The sequence below is a fragment of the Aricia agestis genome, chromosome 17 (genome assembly GCF_905147365.1).
Source record: "Aricia agestis chromosome 17, ilAriAges1.1, whole genome shotgun sequence".
In the NCBI taxonomy this organism is placed as follows: Eukaryota; Metazoa; Arthropoda; class Insecta; order Lepidoptera; family Lycaenidae; genus Aricia; species Aricia agestis.
In genome coordinates this window covers 13,796,714-13,819,100 of record NC_056422.1, presented here as the reverse complement: position 1 = coordinate 13,819,100, position 22,387 = coordinate 13,796,714, and the positions used below count along the sequence as shown (strand labels likewise).

The 22,387-nt window shown below is 37.8% G+C and overlaps 1 protein-coding gene across 1 annotated transcript in view; it reads left to right on the top strand.

Moving 5' to 3' along the window:
- LOC121735437 overlaps window positions 1–22,387 on the top strand; it is a 50,762-nt gene that overhangs the window by 8,979 nt on the left and 19,396 nt on the right. Inside the window, exon 2 of the mRNA XM_042126274.1 lies at window positions 19,495–19,674. Coding sequence (XP_041982208.1) covers window positions 19,495–19,674 — 180 coding nt within the window. The remainder of the gene's footprint in view (window positions 1–19,494; window positions 19,675–22,387) is intronic.

The following is a 22,387-nucleotide window of genomic DNA, read 5'->3' as shown; positions in this document are numbered from 1 at the left end:
TTGTATAGTGCCCAAGTGTGTGCGCAGTACACCAGCCTTCCTGCACTGTCCTAACCAAACTTGGAAATAACATGTTTCCAACGCGGGAATCGAACCCACGACCTCCGAGTCAAGAGCCGCGCTCTATACCACTAGACCACGAAAGCATTCCGTGTATATTATGTATGGTTATCATCGTACAAAGTGGATGCATCTTAAAGTAGTAATTTCTTACTTTTATGATTTCGCTTTGATGTGCAAAGTGGTTTAACGTTGGTTCAAGAAGTTAACTGCCGCTCCCGTCTCTGTATGTCCGGTAGTCTTTGTGGCGTTAAAGCCTTACACCAAAGTCAGTCAAAGTTAACCGTGGATTAAATATCGTGTTATCTTGTTCTTCGAGTTTATTGAAAGACAAGAAAACTATTAAACTGATGTAAAGGCAGAATTTACGAAATTAAGGATATGTTTAAACTTTAAATATTATTTCTCTCTAATACACGTTAAATAACTATACCAATAACATGTCACCTATCTGACTGTCATAATAAATGATCTACCAAAAACGTGTCCAAAGGACATTTAAAACTTGAACACTGTGCTGTCCCCCTCAGTTTTAGCTACGCGATCTTAAAGTTTACGTGGCCTTTACTCTACTTAAAATATCTACGTTACTGGGATTCCCTGATACAGAAAGAAATGTTCTATAACCTGTTGGAAAGTAGCTAATGTCCACTTAATTAGTGATGTAAGTATAACACAATATCCTCGTGTTATACCATAACAAAAAATACCTATGTTTTTATGTTTCTTAGTAAAAATGGAAGGGGTAGATGCGCGTACCAAACACACCAGTTCGCATCACTCACAAACTACTGCATCGTTTTTTATACATTTTTCAACATTCACTTTCACAACATCATTAAAGGCTATTTTTCATCTTCATCAACACTTTTAACGTGCAATCAAGTGGGCACGGGCTAGCACGGTAAGAAAATGTTTATTATAAATTATTGCATCTCTACCCTACCGATTGGCAATGACGTCTCGTTTTGCTTAGAACTTATCTACATTGGATCTGGAAAAATAACCCTAAATTTTGACCTTGTATCTATATTCTTAATATGGTTCCTAGGGTAGGGGTTAGTGTTTATTTCGACTAGTTTGTGGTTTTCCTAGTGTCACTCTTTAGCAAACTGGAGATGTGCCAAGTCTCTCAATCTGCATTTTTACTCGACTTCCAACAAAAGAAGGGACTAACTTTAAGCGATTTAAATAGTTTGATTTTAATACAAGGTGTTGCTCGCAACTTCATTGCTCCACAGCAATTCTTTTATCGCGGGGGACCGCGCATGTTTTGTTTATTAGCCTCCTGAGGACAGTAGCGGAGAGACTGGAAGTGGACAGTGATATGATGCCATCAGACTCGCGTCCACCTAGTTAAGGACACAAATATCACGCATAATAGTTTATACGTAATATTGTGCTTGTCTCATAATATAGTATTATTCGTAACGCTGTATGTACTCTTACTAACGTAGTTTTTAAGTAAAATGTTTACTAACACTATATTATGGTCCACAGAACGAAATAAAATTTTTATTAGTCCTTTTCCAACTTTCAAAGCACACATTTAATCAAAATCGATGAGTAGTTGAAGATGAAGAGGTAACAGACAGACACAGCTTTTATAATATTCGTATGGAATGTTCAGATGTTTACCGGATCTTCGGATTTTCGTCGTCCAAAAAGTCCCAGTCTTCGTCTAATGCGTCACCTATCTCCCGAATATAGCTTCCTTGACCCTAAGCTTTTAAATACATTTTCACTTTTTATCAGCTGATTACCATAACCCGACTACTGGCCTTATATTTACGGAAAACTTCTGCAACCAGCCAGACTGGTTGATCAACAACCGGTACCGTTACGGTTTTAAACGAAACATGTTTAAACGGAATCAATGTGACGGAAAAGAACATGAGGAATCAATGGAGGCCGGAATGACCGAAGCCGATTGATGGGGGTGTTTGAAATTCTATTTGCCACCAGATGCCGCTATGTAGCCTTAGGGACCTTAGGGTCTATATATCAAACTGCTGTCATATGTCACGATATAGCTGTCATGTGTCACGATGATAATATGCCTATTTGACAATCTCTATAACAAGTTTCATCAAAATTAGTTAAGCATGAACATACAGACATACTTTCTAATATTGTAGATGCAACTTTGGTAACGCAAAAATTGTTCTCTGCGCAATAGAATCAGCTCGAGCGAAATTTACTCGCGCGCGAATTTAAAAACAAGTAGCATTTATTATAACTACATATTTTAATTATTCCTACACGATCCTTTCAAACGTGTATCCCCCAGGAACCTGTATTTTAATCTGTGTTAGTCCATCTTTAGGTCATGAACTCATGACCCACATTTGTATTATGTGCGATTTATACAATATGCAAATTAAGGGTGCCACATGGTGAGATGCTCGAACCGGATTTGTTTAAATACTATATTATTTATAAGTTTTATATTGGTCGTAAACTATGGTTGTCGCTTCTCTATGTTCTATAATAATGTTATTATTTTATGATAAACTCTTTTATGTATATCGTAGAGTAAGCTAATAAATATAGAGTACCGTATAAGTTTTATGCTACAATACGTGTGATGTTTCTATCTAATGCTAAGTACTCACATACGGTTTTACTCGATAGTTTTACTCCGAATCGAAGGAATATCGATCCGATATCATCTTGAGGGTAAGGCCAAATTAGCCTCGAAGAAGCTTGGTGTACTTAACAGAGCGAGACAGTACTTCAGTCCCGACCAACGCCTACAACTCTACAAGGCGCAGGTTCGGCCTCATATGGAATATTGTTCTCATCTCTGGGTAGGTGCGCCAAAATACCAACTGCTCCCTCTGGATCGTATCCAACGAAGGGCCGCTCGAATTGTTGACTGCCATAGTGTTTCAAACAGCTTGGACCCCCTGGAATTACGCCGAGATGTAGCTTCACTCTGCATCCTCTATCGGTTGTATCACAGGGAGTGCTCTGAGGAATTGTTCGGAATCATACCACCTGCAACTTTTCGCTATCGTCCCACGCGAAAAACATACCAAATATTTGACATATTTAATTCCATCGAGGCCGGCTCGAAGCGAGCCTTCGAGCTGTCAGTTTTTCGGTCCACACGGTGGTTATTGCTCGATTTGGAGTAAAACTATCGAGCAAAACCGTATGTGAGCACTTAGCTTTATCTGTCATTATGAATCGATCCGCTGATAGCGTATGGATATACTATGTTGGACTAATTTTACTATGTTCTATGTTCTCACGCATAAACAACTGAATTGATTTAAAAAAATGGTGCAGAAATACAGCGCGTTAAACAATTTTTTTTCTTTAAGTGCAGATTTTCTGTCGGAAATCGGAATATCTCACGTTGTTCTGTCGCTAGATTAGCCGATAGCACAATTAAGTTTACATGAAGCTCGTTAGTGCAGGGGTTCCCAAACTGTTCACCGCGGCGCGGCGCCCTGGTTCGCCGTGGAAAGGCAAGACGGGCGCCGCGCCGTGAGTCGATCCTCCATCATTATCCGAAACCACAAATACTATAAAATAAAATTATAATATGAATTACACAAAGCAGGCGGATGATTAAATATTTGTTTATTATTATTTACCTGCGTAACCTAACTATAATAATCATTAAAGGTAATTTATATATCTTTTTGTAATAGCTAGGTAAAGAAGGGCGCGGCGCCGCGCGCCGTGACAAAATATTTAACGTGTCTGCGCCGCAGGCTGAAAAAGTTTGGGAACCCCTGCGTTAGTGGATGGTTATCGCTTTGTTTATCGCCGAGTTATGTGAGTTTATTACTTTCGGAATATATTTTCGTCGTTAAAATGTCATGTGCGTACTTATTTAGAATTCTTCATGTGTATGGTACGCAGAATAATGTGCCAATTTAGCACACGGTTCTTAGGGTTCCGTACCCAAGGGGTAAAAACGGGACCCTATTACTGAGACTTCGTTGTCTGTCCGTCTGTCCGTTTATATATCTCCAAGCTCAAGAAACCCTTCGCACGTATGGAACCCTTCGTGTGCGAGTCCGTTTCGCACTTGGCCGATTATTGAGTTAGCGTTGTGTTAATATATTTATTTATTGATTCACCAACAGAATCACATTTAACAACCGACCGATACGACCTGCAAACCTTCAAGAAAAGAGCGTATTCCCTCTTAAAAGGCCGGCAACGCACCTGCAGCTCTTCTGATGTTGCGAGTGTCCATGGGCGACGGTAGTTGCTTACCATCAGGTGACCCATTTGCTCGTTTGCCCCCTTATTTAATAAAAAAAAACAAAAAACAAAATGCAAAATAATACAGCACAGTTTTTTATGGATGAAATGTGTTCCAATGAAAGGTGAAATAAGTACAACATGTTTTGCGACAATGGGATGAAATTGAGTATTATTAATTAACAATATTATGTTTAAAATATATAGTAGGAGATAAAGAAAAATAAAATTAAAAAAAGAAAAATAAAATTAAAAAATGAAAAATAAAATTAAAAAATGAAAAATAAAATTAAAAAAAGAAACAATAACTTCTTATAAACTAAATACAAACATAATTTTAACGCTTATTGGAAAATTTTACAATGCATAACGTTAATAATATTATTATTATGATCGGAGAAACAATATTTGCGGAATTAATTAATCACATTCACATAATCATCATAATCGTAACTCGTAATCGCCGGATTGAAGATTTTATTTTGCATTTCAACAAATTGAGAGTCGGAAACTCTTTAATCGCTCGTGCGTGATATAAAATTTTTAATTTGCATTATCTAAATTTCAGACTATTATCATAAAAATCGTTTCTGTCTATCTGGCTGTTAACTCTTCCTGTTTAGACTGCTGAAACAATTTTGATGAATTCGGCATGAAGATAATTTGAGAAATGAATAATCACAGAATTGGTTTTATTCCTGTAAGATCCACGGTTCCCGAGCGTTAGGACAAGTTGCGGGCAATATCTAGTAGCACAATAAAGGCGACACTTTTGGCGACTGTACTCACTAATACAGTAAAAGTTTGACAGTGTCGAGGGAAATCTACCGCCGCGCCCGGGGACTCCCCGCGCGTGACTAGAACCACAAGCAAGTGTTACCGATACTGTTCAGTATGGGAAAAGGATATTGATCGTTGGCTGAACAATGGAAGGAACAGCACAGCACAAATTATATTTTAGATTGAAATCTGTCATTAATACATCTTCAATCCAGCTTGCATCCTATCAAATTACAAAAATAGTATTCTCATACACTGCACGTCAAACAAAGACTAAACGGCAGTAGTGTCGTGACCACACGCCGTCTGCAGTAATTGTCGCTTGTTGCTCGGTACGTTGTAGATCGACATTAAATAATCTTTAAAAAATCATCAGAAAAAATGACGCGAAAGTCCGCAATATATTTTTGCAGACGACTTTCAATCATCGTCGCTAACGAACAAAAAAAATGTGACCTCGAAACAGACGAGGGGTCATGAGTATCGTTCGGCATCATTATACTGGCAGTCAAGTGCCATTTCATTAGTGATCGAACCACATATTATGGCAATAGCTAGGCTATAATATTATAGGTTTCAATAAAACAAAATGCTAAATAATAATATTCCATATTTCAATTTGCACACCAAGTATTACCGTGCCAAAGATAGGTTTTCGTTTAAAGATACAAGCATCTCAAATGAATTTTATACATTTTTAATCTCGAATTCTAGCAGGAAAATTGTCGAAGGTAACTAGGTTAAGGGCTCAGGTTTTTAGCCTAGGTAGTAGGTACCAATACTGACGGTGTAGGCGCTTAGGCTACCAGAATGCTATATATTTTTGATCTCGAATCCTGGCAGGACAATTGTGGAAGGTAACTAGGTTAAGGGCTCAGGCTTTTAGCCTAGGTAGTAGGTACCAATACTGACGGTGTAGGCGCTTAGGCTACCAGAATGCTATATATTTTTGATCTCGAATCCTGGCAGAAAAATTGTCGAAGGTAACTAGGTTAAGGGCTCAGGTTTTTAGCCTAGGTAGTAGGTACCAATACTGTGTAGGCGCTTAGGCTACCAAATGCCCTAACTTTTAGCTACGCTGTAGTCCCGACTAAATAATACTCGGACATTCACTTTTGGCTAGAAATAAGTATAGTACATAGTACCAGCGTTCAGCCTTTATCAGTTAGAGGTCAGGAGAAGAAAGCTAAGGTCGGGTTCAATTATCGAATCCCACTAAGAAAAGTTCCTAATTTTCTTGCAAAACTTGTATTTTGATTTGATAGTAGTATAAGCCCTTGCATTGAACTGAACTAATCAAATTACATTCGCTAATTTCAAAGTTAGATGTCAAAAATGTACAGGATCAAATATTTAAGGAAAAGCATTACCTAACTTTTTTTTTTTTAAGATAATTAGGGGGCAAACGAGCAAACGGGTCACCTGATGGAAAGCAACTTCCGTCGCCCATGGACACTCGCAGCATCAGAAGAGCTGCAGGTGCGTTGCCGGCCTTTTAGGAGGGAATAGAGTAATAGGGGAGGGTAGGGATGGCAAGGGAATAGGGGAGGGAAGGGAATAGGGGAGGGTAGGGAAGGGAATAGGGTAGGGGATTGGGCCTCCGGTAAACTACGCAAGCGCTGTTTCACGCCGGTTTTCTGTGAGAACGTGGTATTTCTCCGGTCGAGCCGGCCCATTCGTGCCGAAGCATGGCTCTCCCACGTATTACATTATAGGTATGCTAATAGATAGATTGCAAATAGGTTGTCTAAAAGTAAGAATTAAAAAAACATTCCTGATCTTTCACATGACAAAATCTTGCCGAAGCCCATCGTTTGGTCTGTTGTGCCCGTTTTTTGGTCATAAGTATTGAGTCCGACCCAGGTCCATCACGCGAGAGTTGACTAACAAACAGAAGTTTTTAATATACAGGGTGTAACAAAAATAAGTGATAATACTTTAGGGTGTGTACGTGTTCCTTGTAGAGAGTTCACTGTGAAAGTAGCAGCGCTGAAAGACCATTTTTTTTCACTTTTGTATGAGGAAACTCGTGACGCTCGGGCCCTTGCCCATACAAAAGTGAAAAAATTTTTTCGTCTTTCAGCGCTGCTACTTTCACAGTGAACTCTCTACAAGGAACACGTACACACCCTAAAGTATTATTATCACTTATTTTTGTTACACACAGTATACTTACCGAAAGTCGCTTGCTGTATAGCGATTTGTTAAACTAAGGGCCTGTTTCACCACTTCCCGATAAGTCCCGGATAGGTTATCCACAATGTTTCTGACAGATAGAGTATGTATGACCCTTTGAACTTTGTACCACTTCCCACATAATATAAACCTTCCCTGGACTTTCATGAATACTTCAATACTAAACTAAAAGCCAAATCGGTTCTCGAGTTTTAGCGAGACTAACAAAATTTAGGATTAATTTTTATTTACATGGAGGACTTACTAATTTATAATTTATACGGGGGAGAGCCATGCTTCGGCACGAATGGGCCGGCTCGACCGGAGAAATACCACTTTCTCACAGAAAACCGAGTGAGTGAGTTTACCGGAGGCCCAATTCCCTTCCCTATCCTCCCCTATTCCCTTCCCTTCCCATCCCTACCCTCCCCATTACCCTATTCCCTCTTAAAAGGCCGGCAACGCACTTGCAGCTCTTCTGATGCTGCAAGTGTCCATGGGCGACGGAAGTTGCTTTCCATCAGGTGACCCGTTTGCTCGTTTGCCCCCTTATTTCATAAAAAAAAACGAATAAAAATAAGTATTCCACATTGTGTAGGCAGATTGCAGACGTTGCAGTTTTGTACACAATGTCCTTATCCAATAGGTACATTATAAAAGTGGCTTGGCAAACAATACCGAAATTTAGATAAGTTTACGTGTCCTTAGACCTCACGTGAGTTAAACATTTTTAACCCCCTTATAAAAATATTCGCATATCAAGCAGAAAATGTAAGTCATATTTTAGTAGAGACTCCGTGTTATAAACTACATACTACGCTACATAATATATTTTTCTAATCAGCGAGAGCTGTCGTGCTGTCCGTCTGATTAGTTTTTAATCGGCCATGTTTTTCAATGACGAAGTATTACTAATGTACTGTGATTATTTTAAATTTAACTTTTACTTTTAAAGTTGCATAGAGTTGTGGTAGCTATTTCGGCTCCTAATATATCTAATATTGTTAACATTACTTATTCATAATATTTACTAATATCTTATATGTAAGAGTGTCTCTGTCTGTCTGTTGCCTCTATAATATGATAAAGCCGCTAAACAGATTTGAATGAAATTTAACAATTATAGTATGCAATGTATATTATTATACGTACAGAGGGGAGATGCAGGAAAGAATATAGAATTATGAATTAATTAGTTGTTTGATAATCGAACTTCTTGTAAATGTTATATTATAGTACAGTAGTCAACCATGAACCAAGTTTTGTTGATTACAGAACCCTAAAACGGAACCCTAACCAGCAGATTTTTTGTATATTTGTAGGTTAATGGTAATATAATTTAAGAGTTACCTTGTCCTACAAATAAAACAATCCATATTTTAGGACCATCGAGTCAAAATATGAAATCCTTTCTATCTCTGTTAGCTACCACTTTCGAAATTTTTCGAAAATAAAAATGTTGTTTGTCTTATCAAAATGTCAAAAAACTCACAAAATATTAGCTTGTTCGTAATCACAAAAAAAATGTTCTAGGGCTCACTATTATTAAAATTTAGCTGATAGAAAACTTTATGATGTTCCCACGTGGGTCGAGGTTCTCGCGTGTTTAAAGTCTATAGACTGTAGTCACCATTCTACGATGCCCCGAATCCCAATTATTATTATAACGGTTCATTAATCTTCCTAACTACATAGCAATTATTACCGAAATTATGTCAATTCAAACTAGCACGATCAGTGCCGGCTTTAGCACTACCAGCGCCCTGGGCGATGTTTCACGACAAGTCAAAACGGCCGACTACGGAGCCCTTTTTGTTTGCCTTCGGCGCCCCGGGCTTTCGCTTAACCAAGCTTAATAAAGAGTTAAAAGAAGTTGAATAACGTAGAGTTTATGTCAAAATCTTCATTAAATTGAAGTTGAGTTATCCTTAAATCCCTCTTACAGTGGCCGTAAGACCTAGAATGTAAGAATAATGTTAATAGGAACAAATCATTTTAATTCTAAGTAGAAATTTCATGTTAGTTTCGGATATCGATTTATAAATAAACCTAGATACTTAAACAATAATGGTTAAAGGCTTGTCTAAGCTTTCTAGTATGTAATGGGAATTAGCTGTCCATATCTAGTAAAACGCAATGATTAATGACTAAGAGTGAGGCCATATTGCTTCGCTACGTTGCGGTGCGTTGCGTTTTCGCTACGGAATAACAACATTCTACGATATGGCATGTGCGTTGCAGATGATCAAGATGGGCCATGCAACGTATCATATTCTATTTTACCAATTCGATAGATGTGGAAATATCTTTCTGTCTGTCTCTTTCCGCTTAAACCACTAAACTAATTAAAATACTTTTGGTTTTGGAGATACTTTAAGTTTTGGGAAAGGATTGTAGGACAGTTTTTGTCCCGTAAAATTGTACAGTTTCCACACAATAGGCTAATTTCGGCGTAATAAAATTACAGGTAATATCTAGTCATAAAATTATGTTAGTTCTTTTGTAGTAACTACATATCAAGTACTCTATGGTAAAACCTAATAGCTTTGTTCACACTGCGCCTTTTTCTGTTCGTCAAAGGCATGCGTTATAGCGCAGTCAACAGCGAACGTGAGGCATGCCCGCGACGCACCGTATCCAAAACTTAAAAAATGACAACATTGGCGTTGCGTTCCTTGACGCATTCAATTATTGAATGCGCCAATATGAAAGTTGATGACGAAAATTGAAGACGAAAGTGCACAGTGTGGACAATGGACATAGCTATTTAGTAATCTGTTCTGTAGTAAAACTTAAAAGCGTCAACACTGCGACTATACAACGGAATAGAGCACCGTGGCCTCACTCTCATGTCTAGCATTTTATAATGCGTTAAATTATATGGAAAGTGCATTACCGTAGAAAGCGAGTGTGTAATCTGCTAACATCATCTCACCATGTCTATTTAATTATAAGAGAGACTTAGTTACAACGCAAAACTAAAATTTAAATCTAGATTTTCACTGTTTATTCAATTATATAATGGTTACAAACTTAGAAAGCCAGTATACAACGGAAGATATAATATTATGTAGACTTCTTAACTTTGATTGTAATTCTAATTCTGATTTCATAGAGTTTATAATATGTAAATTACTTTTTTGCAACAAGAGAAAAAACGTAACTATTTTTATATTTTTTTTGTTAATTTTCCAATATTTTTCTACTAAAAATTAACCCTTAACGATCAACAAATGAAGTTTAATTAATGTCTTAAGTTTACGCCGCTAATTAATAATATTAGAAGTTTTAAACAATAATTAATAAACAAATGAAACTTTCCATAATTTTTCCGACAAAAAGTTAAAGTTAGTAATTAATCTCTCCAAACAAACATTTATTTTATTGGATTTTATGTAAATTAAATACCATCAGCTATAAATAAAGCTCGTTTGTTTAAAAGCCGGTTAAACAGTTTCATGGCCTATGATGTAAATATATTATGCCTATTAACATCAAGTTTATTGATTTTAAATTTTAATTAGGTACTAGTTAAACTTGTCGACGACCGAGTTTTACCTTAGAGTTATAAGAAAAAGTTAAAATTGATATATTGTTAACGGTTAAGCAAAAAGTCAATGATTTAAATACTTAATATGGAACTCACTTGAAACTTCTCCGATGTTGATAATATTTTATTTGCTTTATACAAAGAGTTTGTGAGCAGGCTCACTGTGAGCCCCAGTATAAACTTGAAAATAAACGGTATTTTTGTTCACATTGTATACTATGTACGCTAATAATAGCTCCCACACCGGTTTCGGTGACGGTGGCCGGTTTCATTGAATCCAGGCCAGCTCTACGCAGGAGTAATTTTATAGTGCCCAAGTGTGTGCGCAGTACACAAGAGCACTCTCTATTCCTTTACTCTCATAACCCAGTGAGACGGACGACCGTCACGACCGGCGAGAGATCAGGCGCAGGACCGACTTTTTACATGCCCATCATGGATTATCTTACTTGTCAGACAATCAGGTGATCAGCCTGCATTGTCCTAACCAAACTTGGAAATTGATATTCTGTTGCAGGCTCTTCGACTATAATAGTTGAGGAGCCTGTGATTCTGGCTCAAGACTACATAGACGAGGATATTGTGATTTTGGCTCCTGAACTATATAGTCGAGGAGCATGTGATTCCGGCTCCTAGACTACATAGTCAAGGAGCCCGTGATTCTGACTATACAGTATACAGTCGAAGAGGGTGATTGATGTGTTCGCGATGAAATCAGCTGTCGAGCCAAGCTGTTAGCAACGGCCGACGACAGGTCTGTAAATCAGATTATACGTAAAATATTACTGGTGTTTGGAATTTGCATATTGCATAGGGAAAAAATTTTCCACGGCGGGAACCGTACAATCTTTTCGGGATAAAAAGTGTCTTATTGTTCTTTCCCGGGACATAGACACACTTTGCATTTATAATATTAGTAGTAAGGATTTATAATATGAAGTTGTTAAAATATTGCCCAGATAATAATAGAAAACGTTTTATTTAATATAAAAATAAGTATACATATTACTAGCTGTCCCGGCAAACGTTGTTTTGCCATAAAATGATTTTCCCTGTTTTCCTGCTTTTCTCTTGAAGTTTTTTATGATTTTTTTTCTATAGACCTGACGAAGCCCGAACCCTTTTCAACGAATGCATAACTGTGGAAATCTGTTCGTGTGTTCTGGAGTTATAGCGTCAGGAAGGAAAACCCGACTTATTTTTATATTATACTAGCTGTCCCGGTGAACTTCGTGTCACTTAAAAACCTTCCCTGGACTTACACGAATATATTAAGACTAAAATTAGCCCAATCCGTTCAGCCGTTCTCGAGTTTTGCGCTTAGCAACACATTTAGCGACTCATTTTTATATTTTAGATACATAATTATTGTTATAATTAAAATGATTAACGTAAAGTGCAGGCTTGCAGATTATTTTATAAATGCAGTCCGTACTCAAGAGGTGAAAACGTGGCATTTGTCTTAAATATAGCTATATCATTTGATATTTTGTACATTTTGACGACTTAAACAATTTTATGAAAAAATAAATCTTGCGAGATCATAATTATGATTTTGCCGCGATACCTACTAATATATATTCTGTGGCGATACTAGTCATGACTTTCCATGGTTTATATAATACTAGATGTTCCGCGCGGCTTCGCCCGCGTAATAATTTGGAAATTTCACGGAAACCGTATATTTTTCCGCTAAATAGCCTATATTATGTCCCTTCACGTGGTCTCTTCTTCATGTGTGCCAAATAACATAAAAATTGCTCCAGTAGTTCTTAAGATAATAAGCAATTTCAAATAACTTCCCCCGTTTTTCCACGTTTTCCTCTATTTCTTCGCTTCTATTAGTCATAGCGTGATAAAATATAGCCTGTAGCCTTCCTTGATAAATGGGCTATCTAACACTGAAATAATTTTTCAAATCGGACCAGTAGTTTCTGATATTAGCGCGATAGATTAGGATTAGGATTAGGATAGACATTTATACTTAATCAATATCGGCTCATTCTGCGGACAAAGAAAATATCCTCTTTATGATTTTATCGTCCGTACGATGGCTGTGCATTCCCAGGGACAGGACGGACAGGTTGTTAGCGGGTCACGAGAGTGGGGCACTCAGTGGGGCACACGGAATCTGTATTTATGAGCCATTGACAAGAGCTTAAAGGATAAAAAATTCGGCCAAGTGCGAGTTGGACTCGCGCACGAAGTGTTCCGTACCACAATAGAGCAAAAATAGGCTGAAAATTGTGTTTTTTGTATGGGAGGCTCCCTTAATTATTTAATTTTTACTATTAATTATTATAGTACAAATACAACTGAGTATTTCGTGAATATTTCGAGTGCCTATGTGTTACTGTTATTGATATCGAGCAAAAATAGCATAAAAACACGTTTATTGTATGGGATTAAGTATATTTTAATACATTTTTTTTAGTATTTGTTGTTATAGCGGCACCAGATATACACAATCTCTGAAAAATTCAGATGTCTGGCTATTGCGGTTCTTGAGATACAGCCTGGAGACACACCGACAGACGGACAGCCATCGAAGTCTTAGTAATAGGGTTCCGTTTTTACCCTGTGGGTACGGAACCCTAAAAATGAAATCTTTATAAGGATGGACTGCGAACTGAAACCGTTATCACCTCCTCCTTTTTGGAAGTCGGTTAAAAATGGGAATTACTAGGGAATAGTAGAGAATTACGTCAAACATTAGTGAAGTGAAAACTTCTTTATCGGCGTTGTGCATTTTTTTGGTATGTGTAAAATATATTAACAGGACTCAGGGCACGTGACCTGGTGAAAAATTCGTTAGACGGTGGAAAAGTAGATCGCCGGCACGGCGTAGGACAGGAGGTAATATTTCCTCGCTTCCAAGTTCCAGAATGTTTTTTTTTTAATGAAAAAAGGGGGCAAACGAGCAAATGGGTCACCTGATGGAAAGCAACTTCCGTCGCCCATGAACACTCGCAGCATCAGAAGAGCTGCAGGTGCGTTGTCGGCCTTTTAAGAGGGAATCGGGTAATAGGGGAGGGTAGGGATGGGACGGGAAGGGAATAGGGGAGCGCAAGCGCTGTTTCACGCCGGTTTTCTGTGAGAACGTGGTATTTCTCCGGTCGAGCCGGCCCATTCGTGCCGAAGCATGGCTCTCCCACGTATAAAATGCCTGCCTGCACTTGCTGTTTCAGCGAACCGAAAGTGCTCAGCGCCAAGCTGGACAGCCCCCTTCTGGGGCACTGGATCCATACACATGTGCATGTGCCCGGAGCACCAGAAGGTGGCAAATACTTAAACTATTTTTTTTTGTAACTGATTCTAGCATAGTTTTTAGGTTTATTGTTTATACTATCATAATATGGGTTCAAACAGCCTGAAATAAATATAACATTTTCTATTATTTTTTATTTTTATGTCCCAAGTCTATCAAGTCCAAAAGGTACAATATGACGCCTCCGTGCTTCAGTGGCTTAAAGCGTAGCTCTTGACTCTAAGGTCGAGGGTTCGATTCTCGCGTTGAAAATAATCGGCTGGCTTCAATGAATTCGGTTGCCGTCACCGAAACCAGTATGACGTGCATACATTAAGTCCATTTTAATAGAAAGTGAAACTGAGCTATACCTAAAACGCTAAAATCATCTATCATTATGACAAAAAACTCCGCATCATAATCTAAAATCTAAATTGAGTTCCGCTCTGCTTGTGATCGCACGACCATCACACAAAACACGTGTTTTAATTAAAATTAATTGACGTCTCGATTATAATTTTTTATAGTTTTTACGGTGGTCTATAGGCCAAACGGCGACACGAGGCACTGTCTAAAGCTTACAATAATTTTGTGTGGATCTCTGATCTTGAGTCAGATAAATGTACATTTTGCTGCTATGAAAATTATGCTGTTATTTACTTTTTCTGTTATTATTTATTTTTTCATGCTAATATTATAAAGGCCAAAGTGTGTCTGTCTGTCTGTCATATTACTATGGATATGGATGGTCTCGTTCAAGAAATCTTTCTTTATGATATCCCTTACCAAAGTTATAGCTCAGACAGGTAATCCTATTAGAAGTAGGGGGGATATGGCGTCCCGATCATCACGGGCTCTCAGGATTAGAATTGTTCTGGAGCGGGCTTTGTTGAGCTAAACGCTACTTATATGATCACAAAGAACTAAGTCTAGATTGATAGTAGGATTGAAGTCTGAGATGTCTAAGACCTAAATCCTCGATATCTATCAATAATGTTGGTGTGTGAGAAGTGTAAGTGATTTTGGCTTAAAATTTAAGTATCTATTAATAATTATTATATACAATACAACTAGATGGCCGGATCCGTTGCGCGAAAATTCGTTTATCGCGCGGGAACCGTACATTTTCCGGGACAAAAAGTATCCTATGTCCTTTCCCGGGACTCGAAGTATCTCCATACCAAATTTTAGCAAAATCGGTTCAGCGGTTTGGGCGTGAAGAGGTAACATACACATTGGCGCAAAAAAAAACGGTTATCGTGTAACCATTTTTTTAATTTTTTTATTTATTTATTTATAGAGGCTACATAGGCCCATACAATATATACCTTAATGACTAACATACATATAAATTATATACACTTAATAACTACACTTTATCACGAGTTATCGGCGACGCGGCGCGCGCTTTATTCCGGAGTCTTCCCCGGAACCTTCGGTAGACCACATCAGTCGGCCAGAATTCCTCCGCTTCAAAGGTCGACAGAAGATGAAGATGATGATTATTATGATGACCTCTGTGGCTCAGTGGTGAGCGCGTTGGTAGCTCAAGCCGGGGTCGCGGGTTCCAATCCCGCCGACGGAACAAAAAGTTTTCAAAATTCCTGGGTCATGGATGTGTATTCAATATGTGTATAGTGTATCATATTATAATAAAAATCCTAAAAATATGTATAGTATAAGATTATTAAATAGTGTTACGGGTACCAGACAACGGAAATACCGTTGTACAAGTCCTTAAGAGGAGTCCACACCGCCCTTTTTTCCATACAAACGTTGTCCCCTGTTTCCTCCCTGGATAATGCTAGTAAAGTTATAACTTTTTTCCTGAATATCTACGGCCACTAATACAATGTTTACTTTTTTTTCATAATTTAATTATTAAATAAGATATGAACGTTCAAAAACCCAAAAAAATGGTCAGATTTTCCGCTGTGTTCAAACGTCCAGAAAACAGATTTGGCTAGATTATACAAAAAAAAAAAAAAAAAAACATAGGAACACATCTCAAGCCTTTCTTTAATCTTTAATGAAAAAAGTACTTAAATCGTAAGTTTTGGAGAAGGAATCAGGGGACAACGAATCGTTGTCCCTATCGTTGTCTCTATCGCGTTCTGCGGTATAGGCTTGAGGTAAGGGAGACAGCTATAGATATTACACGTAGTTTTTTTTTCATTTCTCTAGCCCCTGGTGTATCCTCTTAAGGTACTTAGCACGTGGCCAGACTGACGTGGCGTGAAGCGTCCATAGATATTATTATTATTAACTGTTTTGCATTTTTACATTAAATTCAGGTTAGCGTTTGGTTGAAGAGGTTATAGAGATACATTTTTATACTAAGGATAGACATCATAAAATAACTAAGCACTTACCTAAATTTTCGTCACTATCTGGCCCGTCTAGAAGACACTTCAGATCAAAACGCTATTAGTGGTTCTAGTGGTCTTAGCTGAGTGGTCAGTGGGGTATTAGTGGTTGTAGTCGTCTTAGTGGTCTCCATTAGTGGTCTCTGTGACGTCAGCGGCCATAATTTAAACAGTGAAAGCGATGGAATTTAGTGTGACCCCCATTTCATCAGATTAATATTTAATGAGCTTGTTGTCGATTATAATTGTCGTCACGACTCGCGAAGCTATCGTTATGAATTATTAGCAGACACGACAGACGTTGTCCTGTACATACTTAAATATTAATGCGAAACTATGTATGACTGTCGGTCTGTCTGTTACGTCTTCAAGCTCAAACCGCTGAACCGATTTTGCTGAAATTTGATATGGAGATACTTTAAGTCCCGGGAAAGGACATAGGATACTTTTTATCCCGGAAAAATGTACGGTTCCCGCGCGATAAAAGTTTTGGCACACCGGAGTTGCGGGATTCATCTAGTTTTAAATATAAACTTTTTGAAACTAACTTTTCCCTTTTAACTGATAAGCATTTTCATTGTAATCTGGTGTAAAAGTAAAGTTTTGATTTGAATCGTCAATGCTGGTTACATCGAAAATAGGGCTTCTTCACATTGGCATATGATGGACAAATATTCAGGCAATTGAAGACGTGAGTGGAAGAATCGAGCAAGTAACATTTCGTAACATACGGACAATAACTTTATTTTAATAAAACTTGTAACTTGTCTACTTCATAACCTAGCTAAAATATCTGGCTACACGTCATAATATAATCCATAGTTTTTCTATTTCAAATAATTTTCCGGCCCTAAAGCCTCCATTTAAGCATAGAAACGGGAAGTTTTATCATGTTACTTATCTTATTCTTCCACTCACGTCTTGAATTATGAACGTAATTGGACTAAGCCCCAATTTCACCAACGACTGTTAAAGTTAACGCTCGAATTAGTATCACGTTACCTCTTTCGTTTTTCTTATGAATGAAAGAGAAGACATGACATTTTAACAAGCTGTTAACACTAACAGACGTTGGTGAAATTTGGGCTAAGACTCAATTTCACCAACTACCGTTAAAGTTATTGCTTGAATTAGTATCACGTTATCTCTTTCGTTTTTCATATGAATAAAAGAGAAGACGTGACATTTTAACAAGCTGTTAACACTAACAGACGTTGGTGAATTTGGGCCTTAGTCCTCAGTGTAATTTAAATTAGCTACAACAAATTAATTCTAATAAAAAAAAACTCCACAGCCTATAACCTCCTCCTTTTTGGAAGTCGGCTAAAAACTTAACTAGCGGTTGCGGTTGAGTGAAAAGTGTAGATCAGTGAGTAGGTACAGACCGCCAGCTCTGCATTGAGAGGCAGTGACCTCTCCTCTCTTTTTACCAATTGTATACCTGTTTCGTAGTCACGTTTGTCCGCACCAATAGGCCTACCACGAAACTGTTTTGAGACTCATACAATCGGACGAGAATGCCGCGTCCTGCTCTAACAACGTCATTTCTCGTTGGTTAAAGTAGAACGCGGCATTCTCGTACGATTCTTTGAGTCACAAAACGGTTTCGTGGTACGGGCCCAGAGTTGAAATTATTTTAAAAAGAGGGCATAATTGAAATACTCGTTAATCTAATTATCAATCTAATTGCAAACTAATTAGAATACATTTTAATATAAATACATTCTAATTAACTAGTGGTCAATTTCAGGTGCACAATTACTTCATCAATCTGATCAATTTATAATCTGATACTACAAAGTAATTGTTTCTGTAATCTCTACTCTAATTACTTTTTGCCCAACTCTGGAAAGCACATGAGACATCATGTCTGGATCTATCCATATTCCATACTAATTTTATAAAATGCTAAAGTGTGTATGTCTGTTTGTTTGTCTGTCTCTTACTCATTCTCGCCGATTTTACTGAAATTTGGCATGGATATACTTATGTACCGTTGCGTAAATTAGCTTATCGCGAGGGAACCGTACATTTTTCGGGGATAAAAAGACGTATCCTATGTATTCCTGGGACTCAAGGTTTCTCTGTACCAAATTTTAGCAGAATCTGTTCAGTGGTTTTGAGCGTCAAGAGGTAATAGACAGACAGACAGACGGACACACTTTCGAATTTTTAATATTCGTATGGAGGTAAAATATTTCACCACAAGCAAGTCAAACGCTAAATAACGGAAACGTTCTGAAAGAGTAAAGTTTTAAACGAAAATTTTCTATTCTTTTTCGGTAGCCATTTTCCGGCTGAGAAAATTTTTGAACTTTTCCCCTGTAAGTGGGAAGTTTCGCGTTGATTTTACGTTTAAGGTTCTTTTGATTAAAATGGCTAAATCGTAACAAATATTGAGCATTCAGCAGTATAAATTATATTATTATTTATTATAGTAATAATAATACCCACCATACCAGTTTCGGTGACGGTGGCCGGTTTCATTGAAACCAGGCCAGGTACGCAGGAGTAATTTTATAGTGCCCAAGTGTACGCAGCACCACGAGAGCACTCTCTATTCCTTTACTCTCATAACCCAGTGGGACGGACGACCGACACGACTGGCGAGAGATCAGGCGCAGGACCGACTTTTTACATGCCCATCCGACGCATGGATCATCTTACTTGTCAGACAATCAGGTGAACAGCCTGCTGATGAAGTTCACTGTTAGACAAAAATACCTCTAGTTAGATAAAGTTACCTCTTCACGCTTATACTTCTAAGCTGATTTTCATGAAATTTAGTACGAAGATACTTCAGGTCTCGGAAAGCGTTGTTGATTGGTTAATGTTAAGTTACATAAAAAGCGCAATATCTGAATAGATAGACCATATCAAGTTACCTTATTCTACAGTAAATTCCTACCAAAAATCTAATAAACCAGTCACAAAGTAGTAAACAACTTATGTAGTAATAAAAATGTTTTATTTTCAAATTGGTTATTTAACGAAGACTTTTATTTGTCCCACAGCTTACCACCAAAACCTCGCACGATGCCACTTTTTAGCAAAAAGATAGGAAAGTAATCACCTCATCTTCTCTCTTCCAGGCGGCATCTTCTCCCTGGGCAAGGTCCTTAACTTCTTCCCCGTGGGCGGAGAGAGGGAGTGCTCCCCGGCCGGCTTCAACATCGCCAAGTCCGGCATCTGCCTCAACCCCTACGACTGTCGGCAGCGCGAGGGCAGGCCGGCGGGGGACTGCGCGCACGGCCTGGGAGTGTGCTGCTTGTGTGAGTATAGTGTGTGTGCGCAATACAGGCGGCGAGAGGGAGTGCTCTCCGGCCGGCTTTAACATCGCCGAGTCCGGCATCTGCCTCAATCCCTATGACTGTCGGCAGCGGGAGGGCAGGCCGGCGAGGGACTGCGCGCACGGCCTGGGAGTGTACTGCTTGTGTGAGTATAGTGTGTGTGCGCAATACATGAGGGTCATTTTAGTATGTAAGTGGGTGGGGTGGACTTTGAGTGAAGTGTTCTAGTGTTTTCGCAATACAGAACTGCTTTTCTTTCATTTTGTAACCCAGTGTGGTGAACTGTGAGTAAAGCGTTCTAACGTGTGCGCAATACACGAGAGCTTGTTTTACTCAGGCCCACAGTTTATTTTATTATTAAACGATTGTTAAAATGTTTTCTCTTACAGATACGAAAGTGTAGACTATTAAAAGTATCTTATATAAAATATATAGAATGAAAAAGAAATCAGACAAAGGAAATATAAAAACCGTAATATAAACAACCAGCGTTGTCTTAACTATTGTGTGAGTGCGATAATATAATATTGAAGACTCAATCTGTTACACACACACACACTACATAAAAAACGAAATTACTGTTATAGTTCAATTTTGCTTTTTGAAAAAAAAATCTAATGTTTATCATCCACATAACAATCAAGTGATCTAAGACCAAGGGTCTGTTTTTGAAACAAAAGCTTCTAATCGCTATCGTACTCAAAAGGCGATGAAAATATAAAAGCGCCTATAAAAATTAAATAGCAATCTTCTAAATTAATTGGCCCGTGAACGAAATTGTTGCGAAAGTTGAAAAAATATAATTTCAAGTTAATTCGGGGCGGGCATTGACCCATTTCGTCTCCCCTTAACCCATAACTTCTGATTAAACAATGCGATATTATGAAAAAAAGTGTTTCTGCCTTTAGTGAGAATGTTGACATGGTTTTGCTAATTTTTGAATAGAGCTCTTGAATAATATTTTGTTATTCTGGTTTATAAATGTTTTTTTATAGATTTAGAAAGGGGTTCGAACATTTTTGTATGGAGCCTGGCATATCTAGCCGCCGGCTATCTATATTTGGATAGAGGACACTTATACAAACAATAAATGTCATATAACATGGTATCCTAAACTATCACGTTTCCGAGATATTTGGAAGTAAAGATCGCCATTTGTGTCCTTTGTACTCATATGGCGATCTTTACTTCTAAATATCTCGGAGATGGCCGACGGCTAGATATGCCACAAAGGTTCGTACCCCTTTGTATTATTTATATTAATAGATCTCTACTCGTATGTAATGTGTTAGGTGCTTAACGATCGATTTTGTTATCTTGAAGATCTTCCCACAATGTATACAGTAAAATATTTTTTGCCGGTCATCTAATATTAGTACACAAATCCTAATGCCTAAATTTCGATCACTGGTACAGTTGATGTTGGTTCTATCCTACCCGCAACTCTGTCTTAAGCGGGGAGTGGAGCACCATGGGGTTTTAGTGGGTAGACTCAGGGAGTCCCACATACCCCGACCATAGTAAAAGGAGTGGAAGTAAGTTATCTTCATACAAAGGCACCGCGCGTGGCTTGTATGTGTGCGCCATAGTATCAATGCGTCGCCACGTACGGCACACAACAAAATCTCGGCCAGTTTTACTAGGCTGGTACCGCCGAGATTTTGTTGTGTGCCGTACGTGGCGACGCATTGATTACTATGGCGCACACATACAAGCCGCGCGCGGTGCCTTTGTATGAAGATAACTTACTTCCCCTCTTTTTATTATGCCCGGACTGATATCCCCAATCCGCCGGAGATGCGTAAAGCATTTCCCGGTGTAAAAAAAGTTGCCGAAGATATTAAGCAATCAACTATACAAGTAACTACTTGTTTCAAAAACAAAGTCTACAGAAAACATCATTTGTGTCAAAGACAAAGTTTATACGAAACTTATTTTTATCGGCCAAAACTTGTCGAATTTATAACTCCCCTGGCTGAACAACTCTATTTTTTAAGTTCTTTGAAGCGAACATAATTTCACGAGAAATGTGTTATTCCAGTCGTTTTGTTTTCTTTATATTATTCTAGTATTCTTTGAGTACTAAATTATACCCATATTTTATTCGTATTTGAACAAGTAATACAAACAGCACAATTTTACGAAGAAACTGAAAGAGCCAATAATAAATATTTTTATTTATTACTGTAATAATATTTTACTTGGTTTCTTCGACTTACTACTATTAAAACGCTGTATTTTTTCTGGGCATAAAATATTTCAAAACATCTTAATATATTAACGACCTGTTTCACCAATTAACTTGATAGATCAAGTATGGAGAATCTGTCAAAAAAGTTGTGAATAGCCTATTAGGCTCTTTATCAGAAAGTGGTGAAACAGGCCCTAAGTCATAAAAAATATTAGTTTAAAGTAGAGATCTAGAAACAAAATAAAAATAAAATGTTTTAAATTGCAGGAATGGCAATTTTGAACTCCAAATTCGGGTGAACCTTAAAAAACTAATCTTTCTGTTTAAATCTTGATATTTCCGAAATATAGAGAACCGCTCAAAGTTAAGTTTTTACTATTACTTCCGTAGAGTATCCTCCATTAACCTACTTATCCAATGCAGCGGTTCTCAAACTTTTTAGTGTCGAAACCCTTTTAAGAAGTGTAATTTTGACGAATCCAAAAAAAGAATGTTTTGTCTGTG